Source organism: Scophthalmus maximus, chromosome 19 (assembly GCF_022379125.1).
Source record: "Scophthalmus maximus strain ysfricsl-2021 chromosome 19, ASM2237912v1, whole genome shotgun sequence".
NCBI classification, from domain to species: domain Eukaryota; kingdom Metazoa; phylum Chordata; class Actinopteri; order Pleuronectiformes; family Scophthalmidae; genus Scophthalmus; species Scophthalmus maximus.
Window position 1 is genome coordinate 3,066,054 of NC_061533.1, and position 14,099 is coordinate 3,080,152.

At 43.2% G+C, this 14,099-nt stretch overlaps 2 protein-coding genes across 2 annotated transcripts; both read left to right on the forward strand.

Moving 5' to 3' along the window:
* Positions 1-3,380: 3,380 nt before the first annotated feature.
* On the forward strand, positions 3,381-4,708 carry LOC118313526 (eotaxin). Its single transcript, XM_035639027.2, has 4 exons — positions 3,381-3,523; positions 3,709-3,823; positions 3,942-4,066; positions 4,199-4,708. Exons 1-3 carry the CDS (start codon positions 3,463-3,465, stop codon positions 4,060-4,062), a joined length of 297 nt encoding a protein of 98 aa, XP_035494920.1. The 5' UTR covers positions 3,381-3,462; the 3' UTR covers positions 4,063-4,066; positions 4,199-4,708.
* Positions 4,709-8,722: 4,014 nt separating this feature from the next.
* Positions 8,723-11,808, forward strand: LOC118314440 (C-C motif chemokine 19). The gene is made up of 4 exons (XM_035640899.2): positions 8,723-8,883; positions 10,832-10,955; positions 11,083-11,194; positions 11,326-11,808. Exons 1-4 carry the CDS (start codon positions 8,817-8,819, stop codon positions 11,356-11,358), a joined length of 336 nt encoding a protein of 111 aa, XP_035496792.2. The 5' UTR covers positions 8,723-8,816; the 3' UTR covers positions 11,359-11,808.
* Positions 11,809-14,099: the final 2,291 nt, after the last annotated feature.

A 14,099-nucleotide genomic window follows, 5' to 3' on the forward strand; every position in this document is an offset into this window, starting at 1 on the left:
CCTCGCGCTCTCTCTGCTCCACGGCTGGCTCTTCTCCCCCCGTACCCTCCCTCTCTTCCCCGCCTTTCCCCTCTCTGCTTCGGCAGGCAGGGACTGGCGGCGCCCCCCGTCGGGCCCCGCACAGAGTCAGGCGCGGCTGCCACGGCCTTGGCCATAACCCCACTTTGACTAAGACCTCAGATCAGACGAGACAACCCGCTGAATTTAATTCTATTTAACTATTAAATTAGAGGAGCAAAAGTAGCATCGGCTCCAAATATCGGCTCAAGAAAATTGGCAGTCCGTATCGCTCATCGGCTAAGGCTGATGAAAAAAAAATCGGTATCAGCATCGGCCCTAACAAATCTGTATCGGTCGATCCCTACTCTCATTAGTATTTGCAATGGAGGCCTTGAGGGAGGAGGTGCATACTTCGTTTTTTCAAAAAGATTGCAATCTGCTGCTTGTTTATGAAGAAAAAAAATACTCTTCTTATTTGCGTCGAAGGTAAAAGTCCCATTTATCTGAAATGTCAGTTCTCCTTTTCTTTGAGCTGCAGCTTCCCCATGAACATGGATCTTCTTCACCATGAACCCATACTGGTATTTAAACGAGGAAGACAACAAACACCGTATGACTCAACCTGTGAAAGTGCGTCTGAAAGCGGAAGGTCAGGGATTTCCTTTCTAGACATTTGGCATTTTTCTCAGCATCATTGTTCGCAGTAAAGAGGATCAACACCACTGGTGCGTGGAATAGAAATGAACCAATCAATTCGAAAGTTAATTTTTGTTCTGTTTATGTATGCAGTAAAGAAATCAGATATTACGTATGAACTCATGAGCCAGACTAGCTGTTTCCATCTGCCTTTGAACTAAATGCTAAACTAAACGCTGACTCCAGCGCTCTACTTGAACCTAAAATAACAGGGTTTTTTGGGGCAGAACCTGTTTTACAACAGTTTCCGGCCTCCCACCTACTACAACCACTCTTCCTCTTGTCCTCTCCGGCTTTTTCAGCCACTGAATGCTCCAATTTGTTCACCTCCCTAGTCACTAACTCACAGCACAGTGAGTTTAAAGTCTGAAAACAAGATGAGATTTTCCTTTATTCGTCGCACAACCACCACGGGGGAAATGTGGATGTTCACAGCAGCAAAGTGGATAGAAGAAAATAGAAATAAAATAAGAAAAAACAATAAGATATGTATAAAAGCAATACGGTATGTAAGAACAATTAGTTTTATGTAATAAAAAAAAAAAAAGGGGGGGGGGGGGAATGTAGGTACCAAATGTCTAAATATTAATATAGATATAATAAAAACAAGAAACACATTTACATTCAAAAGAGTGAATCTCAATCGTTTAAATGTAAATCTGTGGAGCTGAGTGGAGTGTTTCTCTGTGGGTTCATCGCTCCGAGTGACCCTCTGCGGATCACACAGGTCATTCCATGAATTGTTACTACGGGAATACAGATGTGAGACAGACGTTCATCTTTCGGTTTCCCTTTCTAAAAAATCACGTTGGACCGCCGCTTATCATCAATGGAACTGACGGGAAATCAGTGTTTGCCCTCACACGTCCCGTCCCCACAGAATGTTATTAACGTCTTGGCAAGAGCCGAACTGTTCGTGGTGGAGAGAAGTTTCCCTCGCGTTGCTCAACAACTCCCACACTCCCAGATTGTCATCTACAACTTGGGAGCGTGCACACACTTGCATAAACACACACGCACACGCACACACACACACATGGATAAACAACTCACGCAAACAAGAACCATTTAATCAAACGTAAGTGCTGCCAGTATGAATTCCATGTGAAATCCCAAGACCGCACTGTCACCGCGGCGATATCAACAATGAAGTGCGGGAAGAGAAGTGAGAAGATGAGATTGATATAAATTAAATATCTCGGTTTTCAAGTTCCTGACGTGGTTACATGATTTAAAGCAACGCAGGGCCTAAACCCTAATTCATCACACTCCAGCTCGAGGGGAAAAAAAGAAGTTGCCTTTTTCGTGTTGCCCTTTTTAAAAGTCTACCGTTTAAATCAAGCTTTTAATTGAATATGACTTCTTCTTTAACTTATTTATATTTCAGCCTTTTTACTGTTTTTAAATATTTATTTATTTATCTCCTTTTTATGATATATTTTATTAACCCTAACACAACTTTTCTCTGAATTTGATTATTTTATCCTCTTATATGTATATATACATATTTATATATGTGTGTGCATGTATATATATAAATATTTTTATTACACTCAATTTTCTTTTTACTAAGTTTTGTCTTTCTTTTAACTCTTTGCTTCTAGTGTTTTTCTTCATTGCAAATAAGCGAGACAGCGTTTTCCTGGGATTCCGCGTTCATGTTTTCTACTAAATTTATTTTTTGCTCTTTTAAGCCTTGCATCTCATGTTTGATCGTGAGTAAATGTCTGTGTGTGTGTGTATGTGTGTGTCTGTGACTATCGGAGGGAGGGCGGTATCTTTTTTTTGTGTGTTGCATTTCATTGTATGTGAAGCACTTTGTGTTTTGTATTTTCGGAATTTCCCAGTTTGAGATCAATAAAGTAAATGTATCCATCTATCTATTTTCAAACTTTCAGCTCTGCTACTTCCACTGACTTCAGCTGAAGGTGCACATATACCTCAACCATCTATTCACAACTTCAGGTCTCACATGTGCACGGGCAGTTCTAATACTTCTGTCTCTGACTTCACTTCAACTGACACTTCAGCTCTTGAGTTGCTTCCTACTCAAAATGTCAATCTCAATTCCCAAGAAATGCTTGAGACGTAATGTATCTTGATTCATTTTCAACCTTTTATCAGGTCTTCTGATGCCCGTTCCATATTACATGCTTATTGTGCATTGTAGGCGATATACTCATGACCGCAACTTCTTTTTTTATAAAATAAAAAATTAATGTACTTCACTTTTTTTTTATAATTGCACAAGCATGCAAAATTTGCACCGACTGACGACAGTGAAGCTGAAGTGGGCTTTTTCACTTACAAGGAAATTCTTGAGAAAACATGACTGAAAAAAAGTACAACAACAAAAAAAAAGAAGTCGAGATTTTGAATGTTGGCTCAAACTAGAATCCTGCCCGGGCTTATGAATGGACTCCGTCACCGTGATGCAAACATGGATTCGCGTGGGAGCGCGGAAAGTATTTCTCGCGAAAGACAAATGCTGCCCTGATACAGTTTTGGCCTCGGGGGGAAAAGAATCTGAAAAAAAAAAAGAAAAAAGATGGCAAGTGAAGCGGCAACCGGCCAGGCGCGTGTGCCAACATCACTGACTTCCAGTCAGCGAGCGCCCACTCAGCCACACTTTCCCCCGGCACACCTGTATAAATGCACCTGCGGCTCCACTCTCCTCCTCACAGCAGCAGCAGCAGCAGCAGCTTCGCACACTCCCGAAAGGAAGCAGCCGACCTGAGCCCAGATCCCACACCGAGAGACGGAGACATGGCCTCTCGAGTTGCAGCGCTGCTCTTGCTGGGCGTCATCTGCGCCCGGTTTGCACAAGGTAAGATCTGCTCGGACACACGAGGTGTCGTGAGCAGTTCATACTGAAGCTCTTGAGTGCAGGGGGTGGGTTGCATGGGATCCTTCAGCTTGAAACTGCCGTGCAAAAGTTTTTATGATTAAAGGAATCGTGCACATTTTATATAGACTCAACGTATTTGTTTCTTCTTCCTCGTCGCCCTGCAGGTGAGATGGTGGTGGACTGCTGTCTGAGCACCACCGACAAGTTTTTCCCGCTGATAAAGATTGAAACCTACACGCTTCAGCATGCCGGACAGGGCTGTGACCTCAGCGCTACTGTGTAAGTATTGATTGGGGTCGATTCGGTCAAAAGGAAGTTCTTCTGTCGGATCTGCTGCCGGAGCTTGTGTGTGGAGGTGTTTGTTTTTTAATCTGTGTCTTGTCTTTGCTTTTTCTAGGTTCATCACAAAGGCTGCGAGGACTGTGTGCATCGTCCACCCCAGTGCGGAAAATAAGCGGACGAAATGGGTGAAGTCTCACATTCAATATCTGGACAACAAAAAGAGAGCGAGGAAGTAATGAGGTAAATTTAAAGAATAAAAAAAAAAAGAAGCTTTGTACGAGCCGAGCGTTCAAAAACCAAGAGAGCTCTTTTCTGCAAGAATATCTTTCTTCCCTGCGTTGGCTAATGCCTCACCGACCTTCTCTTTCGCAGGCAGACAGAGGACTGGATTCCGGGGGGAGAAAGAAAGATGGCTGAAGATCAAGTAGTCTCAACCAACGGCTGAAGACGGAAGCAAGTTTCTTTTCCATCTCTGTTCAGGCGATCCAAAACGTCTGGAGAGGATCAGAAGTTGTAATTTAATGAGGAAATATCATGTTGTCGTATTTATGATGATGTACTGTTTGAGTGACTTCAGACACTGGACACTGAATGTACAGTTCGAGATGTGCTGTTTCTTCTCATTTGTGATGAATGCAGTGTAAAAAATCCATGCCTTTGTAAAGAAAAAAATTGTATTCTCTCTGTTAGTAAAATGTTCTATAAAAGTTGATTTCCTTGGATCGAACCCTGCGACCCTGTTTGTTCCTTATGGGGTGCTTGTGAAAAACGGAATTTACACATTGTTATGTAATTTGCTGTTACATTGTACAAAGTATTGAGATGATTTTTCAATTGTTGTTGAGTTACTTTTACAATAAAGTTTCACATCATTTGCTCTAATGTCTTTGTTTGCCGACTATCATTTCGACTGAAACACAATCGTCCGCGTGCTAATCATCACCTTGTGGTCCGGAGGCTGATACGAGCCACCGAGAGGGAAGCGTGAATGAGGGAGCTGATACCGGCAGCGCTCCACCTGAACTTTTGTCCAGTTTCCTCCGGTTGCCAGCCTGATTGTGAGCTGTGACTGTTAATTCCCAACATTAATCTGATATTTAAAATCTGGGATCTGAGGGTCCTTGACAGCAGGAAGATTGTCTGACCCTTGCCTTGACCTCATCGTGACAGCTGTCCCCTCAGCATCCTGTGGAGTTTCCCCACAATGCACCAGTCCAAAATAAATAAACTCCCCCAATTATTATTATTATTATCATAATTATTATTATTGCAAATGTGCCTTTGAAGGAGAGCACAGTCAAAAGCCCAACAAAGTACAAAGGCAAAAGTAGGCTATGAATAGGTTTCCTTTCAGATTATTATAATAATATATTATTGTTATAATCGATCCATCTATCTATCTATTCCGATACACGTAGCAGCTAGTTAGCCAAGCTTGCTAGCTCAAGCTTCCCGAGTGGAATACCCACATAACCAACACTATTTGATTTGTGCTTATTGAAAAAAATTGAGTTGACAGTGCAAATGCTAACTAATGGTGTCTCTCAGACGTCTGTGAGATGCCGTCTCAGTTTGCATTCACGATGACAAGCGGCCACTTCCCTCGCTTCACGGCTGCCATCTTGGGGTTGTAACGAAAAGAGGGAGGGGCCACCAGCGTATTTTCAAACTCGTAGAAATGGTGGCCTAGGAAGGAGCACACGTCGTCAGCATAACTTCCCAGTCGCGTCAAGTGTTCATTTTCTAAGTCAAACGATCTAAGTAGTCGGCAGACGCTGTTGAACGGCACGAACTATGAGTAGGTACCGGTGATCACATGTAACTACTAATATAAGTTACATGTAGACTTAACGAGAATGGAGGATGCTCACATCATCATTGTGGAGGGAAAAAACGCTCTGGCTCGTTGGCATTTCTTTAACCAAGCGCTAAACCGCAGGATGCAGCGACTGTAACGCTGCAAAACAGTGTCAGGAGGGGAACTTTCAGGATTTGTTGCAAAGGAAATACCCCAAAACAGAATTAGAGAGGTACGTTGACTGGGTGATTGCACGATGAGAATCTTTGAACAAATTTAGAATTTTCCAGTATGTAGGTTTCTAACTGCCTTTGTTAATACATGTACAGTATGTTATAGCCCTGGCTAAAATACATGTGGACATCTGGATATAAGTAATAAATGTAAACACATCAGCATTTAAATAGTCTGTAAAAAGAGTTAAGAATGTATAAATACGGTTCAAAAACATTGCTATAAACATTGACATAAATAAGATTAAAAATGTACCTGCAAAAGTTCAATTTCATTTACTAATTGACCTGAAATTTTCATTTACTATGCATCCGGGCTAATAAAGGCCAAATGTTGGTTTATTGTATTTAAAGTAAACTTGTTGTGTCATAGTTCATCATAGATAACGCATCTTTTGGTGGTCAAGAGTTTGAATGTGTATCTAGCAAGAAGACTAGTATCAAATAGGAGGTATACTTTAGTATTTTTTCCCTTATCTTATTGGAGGCACCGCCAGTTTTTCTTCACTTCAGGTTTAAGGTACATTAGGTATAAGAATTAACATTTTTCATAAATACAGGTAAACGCGCCGCTAAATTAAAATCCGTACCCAGGGCCCCGCCAATAGTACTACTGCACATAGCAGGTTCGTATAACCTTACATAGCTACATGGGACGTTTTAAACTTTAAAACTTTGAGCCCTTGACCGTCACTGCACATCTGGCATCTTAGCTCAAAGGATACTGTAGAAAGAAATATTATACTGAAGATGCAGTCATTTTCAAGGGAGCCCAGAGAAAGGCAAAAAAAATGTGTAAGGACATGTTCAGTCCAATGACACTTGGCTGAATTACTCTTGCATAAGAATTCCTGCCTGGCTTCCAGCCAGCTTTTCCTCTGCAGGCGCTACTTCAGGTCCATCAACTTTTTTCATTTTCCTGTAACTGCTTCAGCAGGGAAAATCCCAAGAGAGTAAATACGGCAGACAAGTAGAGCAAACATCCAAACAGGGATTTACAAGAAACAGAAACTTTCTCTGAAAACAATAAAGTGGTCATAGAAGAAAACACGATGGTGTACAAATAAGATATTGTTACATTTTATATCAACATAAAAGAGGCCACTGCTCAGCCTGACTGGTGTCAACTTCCTCATCAATGCAGTAAGTGTGGGGATTCTTTAGAATCTCTTTGCAGATGCGTTGGTATCTGTTTCACAACAGCCACCGTTTTTCTAGAGATGTCGCTCGTCTTTCATATGGGAACAAGTCAACAAAGGAAGTGGGTAAAAATGTGTGTGTGTGTGTGTGTGTGTGTTCTTTTCTTGGTTTTGGTGTGATTCATTTCTGGTCATACAACTGAACAAAAGAGCCTGAGGGTACAGATTTATGATGGCAGAATCCCATCATGTATCATCTAAATGATCTTACGTTCATCTTTTTGTCTTATTTCATCCATTTCAGCCTGCGCCATGGCCTGTTGGCCTTCGAGCGTGGTAGCATTCAGGTTGTATCTCCTGGCGTCATTCCAATCAATTAGACCTGGGTCTGTGAGCCTACAGGCTTCCTGTCCTGAGCTGGCTGGCGCACTGTCTGCTACTGTTCCTGAGCCGGCTAGCTTCTCATCCAGAATCTGAAGTCCTTCAGCAGTCCCTTTAAACCGGGCACCTGCCTGGCCCCTTCCAAGGGGTCCCGTGGAGGCCACAGCAGAACACAGAAGAAGACGGGATCAACATTGCTCCCAATGCCATTGGGGGACTCCGCTGCCTTGCACCACAGAATCTCTATACTGCTCAGAGCCACAATGGACACGCTGGTAGAACTCCAGCCAGACCACGCCAAAGTTCTGTCTTTTCCTTTGGCAGGCATCCCAGCCAAAGTCATGTCTGGTCCTGCGTCGAGGGTCCTCGCTGACGTCTGCCTTGTTCCTGAGTCCGGGCTCCCAGCTGATGTCCTGCTTGCTCCTGAGTTTGGGGTCCTGGCCAAAGTGCTCCTGTGTCAGCGTGCCTAGCTGTACCGTGCTTTTGGGATTCTGGCCAACTTCCTGACTGATCCTGAGTTGGCCACCCCAGCCAATGTCTTGCTTGTTCCCGAGTCGGGGGTCTCGGTCCGACATCTCACCTTTCCCTGCGTCTATTCCTGAGTCGGGGGGACCTGGCGGACGGTTCACCTATTCCCAAGGCTGATCCTGAGTCGGTCAACATCAAGTCCTGCTCCTGGTTCCCTGTCGAGGACGACACCAGCTCCTGATCTCCAGTCAATCTCAGTGTTGAGTTGACACATTGCCAGACCTCCCAGACCGTCAGACATCATCTCAGCCGCCACAGATGAGCCTCCTCCCAGCGCATCACCTCCGCAGACGACGGACAGTCAGGATGTCTTTCTGCCCAATGTTGAGGTCAATGGCGAGCTAAGGATTTAATTGTACAGTGCAACTTATTCATACATTACACACTATACTGTACGTATATAAGTGTATCTAGTGTGGCTATAAATCATAAACCAGAGCAGACCTGACCACAGAGTAGAAATCATCACCGCATTTTAATGATGAGGGTGTTTGAACAGTTCATCCATGCTTGCCCCAGGGTTAAATCACTGCTGCTGTTTGTGTTTGTTCAGAGATTCGAGAAGTGTGTTTATGACCCGAAGCTGTGTGACAAATGTGTCCTGTTACCTCGGGCGTGCCAAGCCTGTTTGAGAAGGGCTGGGAAACGAAATGAAGGCTGATAAAAGAAATAAGAAGGGATTTTCCCTGTTGGAAGGAGGGTCAGAATAAACGGTTCAGCTTGTTTGACATGCCGATGGGGGACTTTGAATGGGGGTCAGAGAAGGAGGAGGGGCCAGTAAAATGAGAAGTGAAACACTTCTGTGGAAACTGTCTGCTCACAGCACATAAATAGGGACACCGGCATCAGTGCAGCCAATCAGCCACCACTGAGACCAAGACGAGACGACACTGTCAGCTCAACGACCAGCCATGGCTCAGTGGGGCGATTCCAAACTCTTCTTCTGCTGCGTGCTCTTCATCGCCTGCTACTGCACAGGTGAGTTTTTATTTCATTTTAAATTTCATTTGATTCATTTTCCAGGGATCCTCACAGACTCATCAACAGTCAAACTTGTATCTACAGTATTCCATCTCTGCGAAGCAGCGAAATGAAGTCAATCTTGTTGAGCTCTAAAAGATAACGGGAAGCAATTTATCTGAACACATCCACTTGGGACGGCTCCAAAAAAACAACAAAAAAGAAGCAGCAGTTTACAAAGTGAGGCAGTTGGATCATGTTTGAGGTTAATACGCTCATCTGTGCTCCATTGGTTTCTCCAGTCCTGAATCGCAGTTGAGAGAATTTTACGATCTGTAAATCTAGATTTTTAAAAAAGGTCAGAGAAAAGTAAGTGAAGCGATAGAAGAATTTCAATAAAAAAAGTAAAATGCAAGTAAAGTCAGTGAAGTGCTTTCATACTGAACTCTATGCAGCACTTTACGACAAGAACATTAAACAATGCCTTTAAATAATTTTGGTTTTGATCTGATAATTACTTATCAGTGAAATAGTTAAACGCAGATGGTTTTCCCCTCAGCTCTTAAACAGTAGCAGGTGGAAGTTCAACGATAACTATGGGAATTCCAGTGCAGTGTGTAGGACACCAGCGCATTCCCGAGTAGTGACAACGTGCCCTTGAGCAAGGCTGATCACAAATTTCCCACGCGCATTCATTGAGATAATTAACGTTTGGCAATTTTTTTTGCTTTGAAAAACGTCTCAAACAATTCATTAATTATTAGCTAGACTAACTAGATTGATCGACTTGATTGATCTTTTTTGCTTTTTGCTTTATTGCAAGAATGCAAAAAGTTATTACATTTTGCTGTTAACTTTTGGGACTCTTACTATTCATGTTTACCTTAGGAAATGTATGTGAGTCACCAAGCCACAGCCAAGTGTATGCACACACACACACACACACACACACACACACACCCAAGTGTGATGTCGTGTGTGTTGGCAGGAGGCCAAAAAATGAGATATGGTCTGAAAAAGGGAAAAGAAAACATTGTGCCTTCCCTAACCCCTTAGCTTAACCTTAACCATGATCACCAAATGTCCAACCACAACCCTTACCCTTCAACCATAACCTGAACCCAAGTCTAACCTTAACCCCTAAAACCAAGTCTTGAAGCAACAAGCAGCACTTGGAAATTGTGAGGACCGGACAAGGTGTTCCTCACTGTTGTGGAAACGTCTGTCCTATGCACTGACCACTTGTTGATCTCAGTATATTGGTCTCCTGGAATATAAGACATCCACAGTCTCCGTCTTCCTGATTCAACTGCGTCAATTTTTCCATTACACTCACAACGATGGTTTGAAAGTCAAGTGTACACACACACACACACACACACACACACACACACACACACACGCACACACACCGGCAGCAGCAGCAACATATATGTAATAACTCGTAAACAAAAGAACTTGTGCGTCTAATTGAAACCTCTGTTGTGCAGCATTCAATGTGCTGTAATTTGACGTTTTCAACTCAAATCCTGCGAGTGAATCACGTTCGACCTTCAAACGGACTGAATGCAATTACAGCGGTTACACCACTTGTGGGTGAAACTATCTGTTGGGAATAAAAGCAGGCTCCTGAGAGTTGAATTTGAGTCTTTTTGGAGAACAGCTGTGGCTGTAGTCAGCTTTGTATTGTGCAGAACAGGGAACCGACACTTCTTCTTCTTCCACATTCTGTCCATTCATGTGCTCAACAACAGTATGAATGTTGTTGCGGTGACGCAACGACCGATGGCGTCCTGAGCACACACAGGGGCGGTGGTGTGGTGGATTCTGTAGATGTTCTGCAATTCCTCTTGTAAGAACAGTTGGAACTGATCGTAACTGACATGAAATTGAAGGCATCCATGAAGCTAGAAAACATCTACAGTATCTCCGAGTGTCACCAATCTATATCCTCTTTGTCTTTCAGTGACGTTGGCCCAGATTCCCATGGACTGCTGCTTGAGCTTCAAAAACAAAACCATCGACAAGCGTAGGATTGTGGACTTCAGGCAACAGTCCAGCGGGAAAGGCTGCTCAATCGACGCCACCGTGTAAGTTCGAATCGCGGGAGATGACGTATCAAAAGAGTGGATGGGATTTGAGAATTGTATGAATGCAATATGCACTTCTGTCCGCCTGACCCTACTGAATGTCTCGGATGTTTGTTTTTTTAAATAGTCTGTGGACCAGACATGGCAGGACGCTCTGTGTGCCCGCCGACGAACCCTGGGTCCGAGAGGTCCTGAAATATGTGGTCCACCTGAAGGACCTGTGCAAGAAAAAACCCAAGGTATCGTCGCTGTGGTCACTTTGCTTTGCTCTGCTCCCACTTCAATATTGGAATCTGCAATGACACAATTTGATATTTTGGGAAATACACTTTTTATTGACTTTGGTCTTTAAATGTTCGCTTGTCCACAGGACAGACGCTGCGTCAGAGTGAAGCACGTGTGAACTGTGACCTCCGACCTCCGACCCCCTTCAGCCACGACAGCAGCAACAACCATGGGCCGTTCCAAATCAGGGAGGAAACGGATGACTATTATTCAAATAAACAAATATACATTTGTGTTCTGTGAAATTTCTGTCATAAATTATTTTATATAAATTGCACATATTTTAAACACATATGAAACATTAACATTTTATATCTTTAAAAAAAAAAAATATATATATATGTATATATATATATATATATGTATATATATTTTTTTAATGTTTAATGTGTGTTTTGGAGAATCAAGGGATGTAGAAGAATCTTATGATGTGATTGAGAACGTGAGCGTGAAGCTCGTCAAGCTGTGAACAACTGAACTGCTCAGGCGGCGTCAGTGAAATGCTTTCATGGATTTATTTTTGATTGTTTACCTTTCTCACAATAAAAAAAACATTTTCTCCCCCTCATCCTGACTGTGTCTGTCGTTTCTTTGTCGATGACACTCTTCCCTCTGTTGGCGGAGAAATTATTAAAATAATCTTCATTTTTTTGCGGTTTGGTTTCATTGTTTGTTTTTTTTAAGATTTATTTTGCGAAATTATAAGAAAACCACAGCATTAAACTGATCATAACATTTCGTAGTCCGTCATGCTACTGTACCATGTTACAGGTTTGATTTGAGGATGAGAACTGGTCTTCGTCTTCCCTGTATTGTACTTTCTCTCTGTATGTATATGAATTCGCCTTCATTCTTCCTTCCAATTATTTATTTTCAGCTTTCCAAACAACAGGAACTAAATAGCAGCACAACGGTCATAAATCTACTTGTATTTAGGGCTGAATGATATTGTAACTATAGATTTTTGGGACTTTAGACTCAAAGTCATAAAAGGGCCTTGGAATGTTTTTTCATTTTCCAAAACAGTCAAATGTCGTAAAAGGAAAAACTGTCTCCAGTTCATCTAAATGCATCAGAGTTGTTGTTTTTTTTACAATACTATGTGATTTACCTCATTCATAATTCACTAACACTATTACTAACTACACTTTTCATGCAGTGTTTCTACCTTTGCACGCGTTGCTTCCTTCTATCACGAAGGAACATGGGGATTTGAAGTGATGTCACTTTGGGCCAATTTCGGGAAAATTGGGTACGTCGATTCGTGGACTTCGTCAGATTTGAGCCTTGCTCTTACTCTCCTGAAGATGTGAGAGTAATCCTCAGTGATCCTCAGCGAACGTGTGGAAGAGAGACTCGGCGGATCCGGTCCGTCTGAGCTGTCCAGGCCGTTGGAACATGGCCGAGTCGACAAACCCCGGATGAGTTTGCGCGACTCTGGTTTCACAGTAACTCAACACCTACGAGCCTAAGTGCATAATTGGGCCTATCTCCTTTGTGGTGGCTGTGTTTACACAACTCAACAGACGAGGACCATATTGCACTGGAGTCCACGGAGATTCCACATTGAGAGGCTGCGAGAATCGCTCAACTGGATATTTTTGGCAGAGGCACTGGTCCAACAGCCGAAGTTGCCAATATCGATGTCCAAAATCCACGCGCATTCAAATTTTTTCCCGCGCACAAGGAGGATCGGAGAGAGTTCTGCCGGGAAACGATTTCCTTGTTTTTTTAAAAGGGAAATTAAACAAAAGGCGAAGAAGGAGGTTCTGTGAAATCAAATCGAATAATGAGAGGCGTCAGTCGCGTCACAGTAACCTTGAAAAACAGGTCGCTTCGCCGTTCAGGGGGATTCAGATAGGCAGACAGACGAGCCTCTTTTGGATGAGATGCACTGAACTCATAATCACCATGTCCGTGAAGCCAGTTTGAGACGACTGCTTCCCTTCGTGACGTGGAGCATCGTCACGCTGGATGTGGCGTTTGGAAGACGATGAGCCGCGGACGTACGGGGACGTACGGGGACCGAGCAACAACGGCCAGATGAGGCCGAGGCCTTCGATCGACGACCGCTTCTCGTTCAGGAGATCAACTCACCTGACGACAGAGCGAAGAGCCGCGTCTTAAATTTCCCATCCTGACTTTCCTTTAATTGCTTTTCTTTCTCGACGGACAGACAAGAGTTTTCTTCTTGAAATTTCAAACAAAAACTTGACCAACTGCTCGCTGTCGCATAAGCAGTGTTGTCTCCGTCTGACATCCTGTATCAGACATTCTACATGTTCGTGCGTCATTGCGTTTGTCGAAAACTCTGCAGAACTTTGGCGTTTGCATCTTGGGGTTTAACTTCTTCTTCAGAACCAAAATCACAGTAAGTTTCTCGGATTACGTCCGCCGGTCAAGAACTATCGTCAGACATAAGTTAATAACAACATTAATATTGAGTCGGCCGGATCCCGCAACGCTCGGGAGACACTTTCTGAGTCAATTCAGACTCGCACGAGTTTCACGTGAACAGATGGCGACTACCAGACACTGTAACTTGACGGAAAAAGTCAAAACATACAAAGTGTACCGTTGTTAACATGTCGTCGTGTGCAAAAAGCCGCTCTGCAGCAAGTCGGCGAACTCAAATCTCTCTGTGACGCAACAGCACCACCTGGTGGCCGAGTTTCGTCACAGGACGATAATGTCAGGATGTGAATCCTTCTTTCTTTCTTTCATTATATCCATCTGCTTCTGGTCCTGGGGAAACAAATATGACACTCGGTGATGCTTCACCCAACCGTTCTCTTGTGGGGACAATAAAACCGTGGGCTCGAGCCGAGCTGCTGCAACAGTTTGCATGTTGGTACCGTC

What these genes read in the sequence shown, in the direction of transcription:
- LOC118313526 (XM_035639027.2), top strand. Translation starts at nt 3,463, where the DNA reads ATGGCCTCTCGAGTTGCAGCGCTGCTCTTGCTGGGCGTCATCTGCGCC. An exon ending in CTGCGCCCGGTTTGCACAAG is followed by an intron (nt 3,524 to 3,708) that starts GTAAGATCTGCT and finishes GTCGCCCTGCAG; the next exon opens with GTGAGATGGTGGTGGACTGC. An exon ending in TGTGACCTCAGCGCTACTGT is followed by an intron (nt 3,824 to 3,941) that starts GTAAGTATTGAT and finishes TGCTTTTTCTAG; the next exon opens with GTTCATCACAAAGGCTGCGA.
- LOC118314440 (XM_035640899.2), top strand. Translation starts at nt 8,817, where the DNA reads ATGGCTCAGTGGGGCGATTCCAAACTCTTCTTCTGCTGCGTGCTCTTC. An exon ending in CATCGCCTGCTACTGCACAG is followed by an intron (nt 8,884 to 10,831) that starts GTGAGTTTTTAT and finishes TTTGTCTTTCAG; the next exon opens with TGACGTTGGCCCAGATTCCC. An exon ending in TGCTCAATCGACGCCACCGT is followed by an intron (nt 10,956 to 11,082) that starts GTAAGTTCGAAT and finishes TTTTTTAAATAG; the next exon opens with TCTGTGGACCAGACATGGCA.